General features: G+C 37.2%; 1 protein-coding gene across 2 annotated transcripts in view; it reads right to left on the minus strand.

Moving 5' to 3' along the window:
- The window catches only part of LOC110967312 (arrestin red cell), a 37,744-nt gene extending 26,619 nt beyond the window's left edge, over positions 1–11,125 (minus strand). For both annotated transcript variants that reach the window (XM_022216885.2, XM_022216884.2), the window contains exons 1-3: positions 10,773–11,125; positions 3,209–3,239; positions 2,439–2,499 (exon numbers count right to left, since the gene is read on the minus strand). In XM_022216885.2, the coding sequence (XP_022072577.1) occupies positions 2,439–2,499; positions 3,209–3,239; positions 10,773–10,795 (115 nt within the window). In that variant the 5' untranslated portion in view covers positions 10,796–11,125. The remainder of the gene's footprint in view (positions 1–2,438; positions 2,500–3,208; positions 3,240–10,772) is intronic.
- Positions 11,126–12,104: the final 979 nt, after the last annotated feature.

A 12,104-nucleotide genomic window follows, 5' to 3' on the forward strand; every position in this document is an offset into this window, starting at 1 on the left:
GGGCGAAGTCTGGAGAAGCTGAAGAAGCTCAAAAGTGACTATCGGTCCATCAAGGATCACAACGGCCAGAGTGGGTCAAACCCGAGGAGTTGGAAGTGGTTTAACCTAATGGACGCCATTTAAGGGCACCGACCGGCGAGCAATGGGAAGAGGAGTGGTCTCAACTAGGGATGGTTCGATCTGATCCGCTGGATCGATATCGAGTTCGATCCAGGCCAAAATGACTGGATCGAGCATCGGAGTTTTTTATTAGAACTCGTTCGATCCGATCCATAAGCCCAATCTGTCTCATATATCCTCATCTTCACTTTTCACGACATGCCGTAACACAGATGAGCTGTTGCCATGGTTGCCATGTGCCCGTGTTTTCGTCACGTGAGCAGAGAGTGAACAGAAGCCTGGAGAGCTGTGGTCATCTCTTCCATGTGGAATTACTAAATGCGAAAGGAGGAGAAAAGTAAAATAGCTGAGTGCAATGTTTGCAAAATGAGTGTCTCAAAGGGTGGAAGCAAAACCGGACATTTTAACACAACGAACTTAATAAAGCATCTGCAGAAGCATCATGGAAAGCAGTACGGAGACTTTTTACAGGCGAGTGCAAAACAGAAAGTGAACCGCGGCAAACATCGTTGCAGGAAGCACTACAGAAGAGTACAAAACTCTCTGCAACGCCAAAATATAACAGAGAAAATTGTCGAGTTCATTTTGCTGGATGACCAACCACCTTGTGTGGTGGAAAATGTGGGTTGTTGTAGTATTTTTAGACCCCTCGGAAAAATCCGACTCCCCCTTCGCGTGAACGCGTGCGCCTTACATTTCACTCTGTGGCCACTTGACGGCTTTTCTGTTGTATGTTTACTCTTTTTTTTTGTTGTTTTCTACTGTTTATCGGGTTAAATGTGATTAAGTAGCGAACTGTGGACATGTTTTCCTGTTAAATATGATTAGGTGACGGGTCTCTCCTCCTGTCCACCCCACCGGTGTCTAAATGGCATCAGAAGGAGATCCTACGCTGCTCTCAGCTTCACTCACATGAGAATGTTAGGACAGGGTTTAATCCCCAGATATTGTTTATATTCCATCAGTGTTGTACACATGTCAATAAAATAATTGTTCACTGAGAAAACTTTATATCTCCCTATTTAAAATTGGACTCCCCCAAGAATGCAAGACGTGGTACCAATATATGTCTAGTGCTTTATACATAAGTACTATACTTAATTATACTAAACACTTTGTACATAAATCATTTATTATTGTTATTTTATTGGACCAGTTAACAATAGAAAAGAATAGAAATTATTCATCCCACACCTGGGAGACTGCCCTCCTTGGCATCACGGCTGCTAAATTACTTTGCACAGCTTCAACAAGTGTGGAGAGTGAGAGGCTCTTCAGCACAGCCTCCAACATTACTGATGAAAAAAGGAGCAGACTGACAGCTGTGGAGGCTGAAATGTTCATCTTTCTGAAGAAAAATCTGTCCCTCATGTTGCAAGAAAAGGTAGCTTAAGTATTTTCAGTTCAACATCAGGCAGCCAGCATGTTTTATTGTTTTCTGTGAACATAATGTGACTACTGGAATAGTGTTCATTCTAATATTTAGTGTCATGAGTGTTTTACATTCAGTACAACATCAGCGGCTGCATGCAAAAGAAGAAAGACACTAGATTGCACTGTCACTGTTTACCCTTGTTTTTCTGTTTTGTTGTGGTGCAGCAAATCAGGTGTATAGCCTAGATTTTTATTGTTCTGATTGTGTGTCTTGAGAAGCCATGTGTAACTTACTGAGTTCTACCTACATTGTTCTAGTGGAGATGCTATTATTTTATGTTAATTCATAAAATTATTTACTGCAGCCTTGCAATGCCTTTGAGGTGTAATGTGACTTTTCTGTTTACACACTGGGATTATTTAGTTTAATTTAAATATGTGCACCAAGTTGCAGTTTTATTTCAAACATCTGAATGGTGCAGCTGGGTCTGTTGTGTTTACAAACGCTGTTAAAAGTGATGTGAGCTTCAAGTTTTAATAAAGCCACAGCAGTTACACAGAACTTGTTGTCACATGTTTTCCTTCTTTCTTTAGGGGACCAGAACAGCTGTTGTAAAATGAACGTGGTGTTTTTAGATGTCAGTGTCAAGCAAATTACATCCATGTATTATTAACAACTTTTAGACTGACAAAAAGAATCATATCGGTATCGGATCGGTATCGGCCGATCCTCAAAGCTGCAGTATCGATATCGGATGTGAAAAAGTGGTATCGAGCCATCCCTAGTCTCAACGCGAGACCATGTTGGAGGACGGTGAGTGTTTTGCGACTCCACCCACGATGAGGTGCTACTCAACTGTAATGGAAAACGACCTAAACTGAGTCAAGCCGAGAAAGTGCTAGCAGCAAAGCGCCTTTAGATGCCTCCTGATGTTCAGACTCACCTACTGGGTCCACGTGATCCAGGTGATCCACAAAGTCTCGCTTTCCCAGATAAACTGTCACCTGCACAGAACAAGTCTCACATTAGTACGCGTTTATAATCCATAACGACGACTCATGAATAAAAACACTGAAGAAAAGGGAAGGTTAGGAACCACTCTGTTATTTTACTGCTTTTAAGAAAGGGACTGAATAAGAAAACTTGTTTTAGCGTGAACAGAATTACAGCAGCGACTCTCAAACTACTCAGATTCAAGGTACATGTTGATCTGCAGAATGTCAAACATTTAGAAGGTAACTGATGATTGTTCAGACTCTACAAACAGCGACTGACATTTGTTCCTGTTATTTGGATTCATGCAGGTCTTGGACTATTTCCTGCAGCTGATTTATCAGTGGTGATTCAAATGTTATGATGCCAATTATGAAAAGAAAAAAGTTCAGATTTCACTGGGGGTCAAATGTTGCTGCAGGAGGTTTGGGTTATATTTACCGACTAATATTCTGGGATGTTTTATTGTGAACAAACCCAAATAATTACCAGTTTATCAAGTTTAAAAACGCCCTTTTGTTCTGAGAATATCTTTTTGTCTTCCAGACGTCATTGTTCTGTAGAATAATAGCGTCTAACTTCTCTAAAACAAAGTGTGTCTCAACACTTCCAGCCTGTAAAAGAGGAATATGAAGCTTAAACGCGTCACTTCTGCCTCTGCTGGTCTTCAGGTTGAGATAAAAGTGTGTTTTTTCCTTTCTGCAGAGTGAATAAACTCACCTTACAGTTGGGGCTCGACTTCTTGAAAACTCTGAGAAGTTTGTAAAGCAGAGAAAAGACGACAGAAAGAGGAGAGAATAGAAGCTGGTGTTAGTTTTTGGGTTTCACTGGTGTTGATGTGCTTCAGTTTACAGCTGAGGAGGGAAACCTGCAGCTTCTGTCTAAATAATCTGAGGAAGTGTCTCAGCTTCCTGCCCTGTGTTGAAATAAACAGTGGCCTCGTTTGAAACCGACAAGGGAAGTGGTTGAGGTGAGAAACTCAGTATATATGACCGGGTTATTATGGGATGGACACCACAGGCTTCAGCGCCCGTCGATGAACTGACTGAAACTAACGACAACAAACCTAAACCACCTGTGTGTCTAAATGTCACATTAAAACATAAATAACCTGTAAATAAATGCTCCAGCAGCTGTTTAATCTCCAGATACGAGTCAGTCGACTTCAAATGTTAAAAAAAACATCTGGACGATATCTGACGTCTAAATGACTCATTTTATCCCATAAAGACCTCCACACTTTACTCATCTAGTCTAAAACCAAGTCCTAAATCAGTCTAAAACCAAGAGAGAGATAGAGAGATCGATACTTTATTAATCTCCAAAGAGAAATTCACACATCAAGTCCAAAGCTAATCCTAAATCAGTCTCAAAGTAAGTCAGAAACTTGTCCTTGATCAATTTAAAACCAAGTCCAAAACTAGATCTAAATAGGTCTAAAACCAAGTTGCTTAACCAGCCCAGAACTAAGTCCAAAACCCTTAAAATCCTTACCCAGTTTAAACCTAGTCCAAAATCAGTCTAAAACCAGTCCGAAGTCAAATCCAAATCCAGGTCCTAAGCAAACTCCAAAACTAGTTGAAAACTAAGTCCTCAGTCTGTCAAAAATCAAGTACAAACTCAGCCCAGTACCAGGTCCAAAACACATCTAAATCTAGTCTAGAACAGGGTCCAAAACACATTTAAAACTAGTCTAGAACCTGGTCCGAAACATGTCTAAAACTAGTCCCGAATTGTTCTTGAACCAGAGCACGAATGTCTGTGGCCTAAATCAGTCTAAAACCAAGTCCAAAGCCAGTCCTGAATCTCTCCAACCTCAAGTGTAAAACTAGTCCTAAATCAATCTAAAACCGTGTCTCTTAACTAGCCTAGAACCAAGTCCAGAACTAATCCTTAAATGAGTTTAAGTCAAAAACTAAATCAAATCCAAAACCAGGTTCTAAACAAACTCCAAAACAAAGTCCTATGTCAGTCAAAAAAATCAAGTACAAACTCAGCCCAGAATCAGGTCCAAGACATGTCTAAATCTAGTCTAGAACCAGGTCCAAAACACATGTAGAACCAGAGCCCTGACGACGTTCTGATGGAGTCTGGATCACACGAGGGCACCGAGTCTACAGGAGAGCCGTGGAACCTTAGAGTTCTCCAGGACGCCGGTTCCTCTAAACACCGGGTTCAGGTGAAGAAGTGCAGCAGGTTTACAGAAAAACACCGACGCTCCTCAGCACTTTAAAAAGCCTGAACCCTTCCCATGAGCAGCACAGCGATGGAGGTGAAACTTCCTTCGACAACAGAACCCTGGGACGCGTCGGTTCGTCCTCGTAACTCGGGTTTGTTGACGTTCTGGAGAAACTCAAAGACGTCAAGCTGTAGAACCAGATTAGGAAGCGTCGGCCGGCTTGTTGCTGCTGCTTTCTCTGCTTTAGCAGCCAGTAAATGTTTACAGCAGCTCCAGCTTCCTGTCGGAGCGCTGATCCTTTCCACACCACGGTTATATTTAGAGCACTTCAAAGCACGAATTAAAACTGATTTACAGGTTTTTGTGGCTCCAGTTTTGGTGCTTGGGGCTTATTTACTGCTGTGGTGTTTTTATCTGCAGAAAACACAAAAACACGACAGAGATGGGTGGAAATAAAGCGACACTGAGCTGCTTTCTGTGGTTCTACAGACTATTAATGTCATTACTGATCAGTGTTCCAGAGCCAAAGGTGGTTTCATCTAATATCTGGTTTTATTTGACCCCAAAAATGTTAAATTTACAGTGAAACACAACAAAAGACTCAACTACAGGATGAATTCTGGGGGCAAAAAAAGAACTGTGTTCGGATAAACATCACAATTATCTCCAATTTAATGACTTAAATCAGCCTCAAATGCCATCATATCGTCATTAAATCTGTGGTCATTTATATCAATTAGAGCTGATTCACAATAAATTCATCAGTGATAATCAGTTAATTATTTATGGACATTCTCAAGCAGAAAAACCAAAAACTCTCAGACTACAGCATCTAAATATGGAAATATTTACTTAATAATCACATAATTACTGTTATTTTACAGACAGATGAATAAATAAAGAACCACAACAGTGAAAATATCCATTAAAGTTGATTTTTTCCTCCAGATGTTCACACAAAACTAAACATCTGCTGCAGAACATTTCCTCCATCTGTGGCTGCAGGAATCTGGAAGCTGATGTTTGGGAATGAATCCAGACCGGAGAAGAGAAAAAATAAAAGTCTATCGGAACTTTTCAAAGTCATTCAGCCCTAGTAAACAGAGCATTTCATTTTCTCATTTCTGTCAGGAATTCTTTACTTCCACTCAGGTTCAGGTTTAAACAGAAGATCAGCTTCAAACTGAAAGCATTTAATCATCAACCACTAGTTTCAGTCACGTTCAAAGTAAACGTCTACAAATGTCAAACACTTCCTGTTTTACTCATGAAAATGTGAAACACTGCTGCTGTCCAGATCACAAAGCTAATATTTATGTCCTTTATACCAAAATCAAGTCCTAAATCAGTCTAAAACTGAGTCTAAAACTAGTCCTAAATCAGTCTAAAACTAGTCTTAACTAGTAGTAAAATTAAATGTAGTGTGAAAAAATTATATTTATATTAAAAAACTGACAAAAACACAACAATGTTCTACTGAATCAGTTTTATATTCTTAGTATGATTATATTATTTTACATATTATATCATTAACTATACGATACTAATTATATTATTGAATAAAAGATGAACTGTATTACATTACATATTAATTTTATGATATTATTTCTAACATATTAATCCTGACAGTGTTTTTGTGGTTTCATGTTTTTCTCCTTCAGTTGCTCTCTGGAGGAAACGTGTTGATAAATCACCTGCTGAGGGAATAAAAGCAGAAAACAGGCGGTAAACACGTTTTAACGCTCCACTGACTGCTGCTCAGAAACTCCACCAGCTTCACCTGCAGCAGGAAGCCCCGCCCACCCGTGACATCACCTGCAGCAGGAAGCCCCGCCCACCCGTGACATCACTGGAGCGTCTACCTGACTTCATGAAGCAGCTGAGAGGAAATTAAAGGCTGATTCCTGACATGATGAGGACAGATCTACATCCACAAGCGTTTGATTTAAAGAACAGAAAATATCTAAAGAAAGTTTACCTTTTAGAAAAGAAAAGCTCCAACGTTAAATATTAATAATAAATCATTCTATCCTCGTTATAGTCTGCTTTGTCTTCAACAACAGACTCTCCTTTGAGAAAAAACACAAAACAACAGAAATGTACAGAAAAATGTCCCTAAAGTCACTAAAGAATGACTGAAGAATCATTTTTACAGTAAAAACACCAGAAAACGTTCAGCTTTCAGCATCAACTTCACAGGAAACCGATCACTTTTAGAATTATCAATTACTATTAACACCATAAATATGATTTAAAGAATAAGTGATTAAAACAATAAACAGTCTGCGTTTGGCCTCATTTCTTCTTTTCTACAGTAAAAAGGTGAATTCTGTTTTGGTGACTTTAGTGGAGTTTATCTGTCAATAAAAACTGAGAAAAATATTGAATAAACAGCTTAAAGACTGAGTTATTATTCCTTAATAGAGAATTTACATATCTGTACAATAAATATAGATTTGATGATTAAAATTCAGGTTTTCGTGTAATTTTATGATCAAATACTGCAAAAGAAAAAAACACTGTTCATAAAAACAAATAATATTTTAAATACTTCTCTATGATAAACAATGAGTTTCTTTGCGGTTATTTTACATATTTTTATACAAATAACAGCAAAAAAATCTGTTAATTAATATTCTTTTTAGTACCATAGAAGAAGAAACAGCATTTATTAAAACAGATGTTTAACGTGGATTTTACAGACAGTTTTGGTGTTTTTTATATTTAACGCTTCGATTCGTGCTTTTATTTTGTATTTTGTGTAATTTAGCAGATCAACCAGTGAACTGAGGTCACATCAGTTAAACTTTTCCTTCCTGTGGGTTTCTGTTGACCGTTTCTACGTTTCTAAGCTGATTCAGACGTTTTTCTGTCGATGGTTTGAACTCTGAGGCTGAACTTCCTGCTGCAGAGAGAACACCAATAATCAGCTGTCTAATGATCTACCCATCAATAATCATTAAACCTGAAGCCTGAACACGTTTATTAAATCTGATCTCAGTTCACTGATCTGTTAAAATACAGAAAATATCAAAGAAAACCACACAGAGGCACAAATGTAAGAGTTAAAAACAACAAACAACTCAAAACTGTCAATAAAATCCACATCAGACCTCTGGTTTATACAAAAGTTGTTTCTGCTTCTACAGCATTGAAAAATATTGTTACATTACTGTTATTTTGTTTTTATTTTATACAAAAAATATGTCTAATAATGACAAACAAACACCAAACTGTTATTTTTGTTTTTAATCACAAATAAAATTCGATAAAATCAGAGAAAAGCATTAATTTATTAAACCTAAAGGACCAAAGCTGTCAGAAACGTCCATAAAACTACAACATAAAGGATTTAGTGATTTTACATTATTTAATCCTAAAACTACATCAGAATTTGACTTTGAACAGTCAAATATAGTTGTTTCACAGATAAAATCACACAAACGCTTACATTTATGAGGTAGTTTAATAAAAGCTCATTTCTTCTACATTTCTGAAAATTCTCTTTATTTGACAGATTTTTTGCTGTTATGCAAAATTATGTATGACGACAATGACAAAGAAAAGTAAACTGTTATTTTTGTTTTAATCAAAGATGAAACCATAGAAAAGTTTTAATTTATTAAACTTAAAAGACCAAAGCTGTCAGAAATGTCCAGAATAATATAAATATATTATTTATTTGACAGTATTTGATCATAAAATCCTATTAAAACCTGAATTTTAGTTCTTTTCCAGATATCTGCTGTTATTTTAATGTAAAACTCTTTTAATTGACTTCCTGATAAACTGAACTAAGGTGGAATTAAAAAGTTAAACCAGATTCTCCTGTTTGTGGTTAAAGAAAAGAAATCGACTGTTTTCAGGAAGAAACAACTAAAACGTTGCTTCCAGAGAAAAAAGAAAATGTTTGAGTTTCTGCTTCAGTCAGTTTGTTTTGTTCAAACCACAGAGAAAAGAAGCTTCTGTTCTCATTATTACATTTAATAAATCACTATTATTGATCAGATTGTTTGTGTGAGCAGCGATCGATCAGACGGAGGTCAAACCATCAATAAACGGATGAAAACTAAATTCACTTCATTAGGACAGAAAACCAACAAAGCTTCTCTGCAGACGCTGAAACCGGCAGAAATATTTAAACATTTCTGTGTCAAATCATAAATTAAACCATTCTGATTATTTTTATACAAAACACTGAATCGATTTATCTCTAAGTATTTAGTAAACTTATTCAGACAATTATAATAATAATAGACTAAATTTACACAAAAATTCTATCAAACTAGCATTTTTAGAGAAAATAATATTTTAAAAATGGTATAAAAATGCAAAAGAGAAAAATTTTGAAGTTTAGAAAATATATATAAAATATCAGACAAACACAAATTATGTTTTTAAAAAAACATTTCAAAGATACACAAAATGATCAATACAATTATAAAAAAATGTTTAAATCAAGAATAACCACAGTTTGAACTGGTTTAGAATAATTAAAATCAGACAGTTAATCAATCAAAAATCACAAAAATATAAAATTATATTAAAAACCTAAAAAAATCTCAGAAAATTACACAAAAATAGAATGAAGTAAAAAATGTATTTTAAAATATACAAAATTATCAACAGCATATAAAATAAGACAGAATTTACACAAAAATGTAATTATATTAGAATTTTTATATCATTTTTGCTGCTAAAATATATTTGCAAATTTATCATAATTTCACAAATAGTTATTTTTTTCCTAAAAGCTGAAACTGTTTACCTCATATTTATTTATTTAACTATTTCTAAATTAAGACACAGTTCATGTCAACACATAAATATTTAATTAGAAATAAAACATTAAGTAAATGATTAACAGACACTGTTTGATTTGAGCAATATTACGAAAATAAAATGTGAATTTCTGCTTCTCAAAGGTGAATATTTTCTGGTTTCTTTCTGTGATAATAAACTGAATATTTCTGAGCTTATTTTCATTATTTTCTGACATTTACAGACCAAAACTCTGATCAGCAGCAGCATTTCTCTGGTTTCTAGGGTTAAACTTCTGCAGAATGAATGATCAAGCTGCAGTTTGATCATAAATCTGATCGATCCAACAGCTTCTGATCACATCCATAATGACAGTGATCGATCTGCAATCGGCTGATCACTTTCTACCTGTTTCCTCTCATCAGACCAGAGGAGGCTCTAAACTCCAGCAGCTCAGATGTAAACAGCCGATCCGCTCCTTTCTGTTTATCTGACAGCTGGACGGAATAAAAACCCGGTTACCTGCTGGAAACACGCAGAACCACCGACCACAGGCCGATAACCCCGAACCACCTCACTGTTTATCTGCTGTTTACAGTAAACCTGCTTAGAAACGTCCCCAGAGAAGCTTCCAGCTCGTCTGAACACATCTCAGCTAATTAGCCTGCGGTACCAGATTAGCCTGATGCTAACTCCAGGGTCCGCCGCAGAAACGCTGTTTTCAGTCAAAGCTGCTGGAAAGAAGCGGAACAAACACGAACCTGAGCGTTTCATGGTTCACTCATTTCTGCCGTTAAAATCGGCATCAACACAATCCGTTAATTAACGGAATAACTCAGTGAAATCTGGACTTCAACCGCGGATTTCCGCGGGTCGATGTCGCCCACTAACGGCACCGTTTCGGCCGTATTTAGTAGAAAAGCACCGTGGGAATTCCTGTCCCCGGGACTAAACCTGGAGGATATTTACTCTGATTTAACAACAAATAAACCGCGTGTTTCAGGTTAAACATCTGCTGCCACTGGTTTGGTGTTTAAGGCTGATTTCTGGACCAGTTCTGTCCGCTGGCTGGAGGTTGAAATTCACCGGATTAGTGATCGGAGGCTGGAGCTCCGCGGCTAGCTAACCCCACCCTGCTCGGCTAACCAACGAGGTCATCGTCTTGGGGCTTCAAGCACGAACCGGGGGGGCGCTCAGTGCTCCCCGGGTCGGGCTTTTTTTTCACCGTAAAGTAGATGAATCCGTGCCACCCGGGCCGGTAAAAACTCCCCCCGGCCGGAGCAGCAGCGCCGCTGTTAGCTAAGTGCGTGAGAACCGAAGCTAACTAGCCGCTAGCCGTCCTACCTGGTGCCCGCCTTGTCCCCCATCTCCTCGGCAGGCGGACGGCAGGAAGATCCCGACAAAATGAGGCCGGACCCGCTGGAGTCTTGACTTTAGGAAACGAGTGAGTGTCGAGCAGCTCCGTTCGTCCGTCCGTCCACAGATAACTAGTTAGTATGCTAATTTAATTTAGCGCCGCCTCGGCTCCTCCGGCTTCCGCAAAGGCAGGATCTCTCTGCGCGTGTGTGTGTGTTAGTGGGGGGACAGTGGTAGCTTTGTGAGGACCGGCCGCCGCGTTTAACCGCAGCTGTGAGGACACGACGCTGATCCAGATTCATTAAAGAGGATCCGACCTAAAGGTTCTCAGTAGAACTGGACTGAGATCAGAGCTGGAGGCTGACAGAGGTGCGTGCGTGCGTGCGCGTGTCTGTGTGTGTATTTGTTGTGCAGCAGATCAGTGCGCAGACTCTGTGCAGCTTCATGAAGCATCAAATGTTAAAAGACAAAGTGAAGATCCTCCAGTTCAGATCCTGATCCTGTTTATTCCTGAACACCTGGACTTGAAGGACCAGAACATGTCTCTGAAATTACACATAAAAGAGGTTCTGTAGCTTTATTTTTTTTAAATTTTATTACACAAAAATATCAGCAAAACTCTAAAATGCTGCAGAGATCATCTGATCTAAAATGATACTAAAAACCTGGAATAAAATTATTTTAAAAATATTTAAATTACAGACAATGACCGTTAACAGTAAAGAAGTACTGGAGTCAAATAAAATTATATTGAAAACTTAAAAAATATACATTTTAAAGAAAAATCACACAAAATTAACAGAATAAAGTAAAAAAAACAGCATTGTTAAAGTTCACAAAATTATCAACACGTTTCTAAAAATAGAATTTACACAAAAAATAATAAAATGAGCAGAAAATGATTTTTAACTGTTAAAATACATTCACAAGTTTATCATAAATTCAGAAACATTTATTTTTGACTTAATAACCGAAACTAAATTCTCTAAATATATCTCTGAAATAACAGATTTTACAGATATTTTATTACATGAAAATTACAAAAACTGCTTATTTGTATATAAATCTCTCTAACTGTAACTAAGAACATATTTATTAAAAGAAAGTCTATTATTTTGCCATCCAAAAAATGCAAATTTATAATAACTTTTGTAATATTTACTTTTTAATGCATGAATTAACTTATAAATTAAATAAATTTACATTTAGAACTGAAAATGTTTCTGAAATTAGACACAGTGACTGAATAAAATCAATTTTATCTGACTGTGTGTGTAAATATATATAAATATATATAAAACTCAACATCTCTAGTTTAAC

The sequence above is a fragment of the Acanthochromis polyacanthus genome, chromosome 17 (genome assembly GCF_021347895.1).
Source record: "Acanthochromis polyacanthus isolate Apoly-LR-REF ecotype Palm Island chromosome 17, KAUST_Apoly_ChrSc, whole genome shotgun sequence".
NCBI lineage: Eukaryota > Metazoa > Chordata > Actinopteri > Pomacentridae > Acanthochromis > Acanthochromis polyacanthus.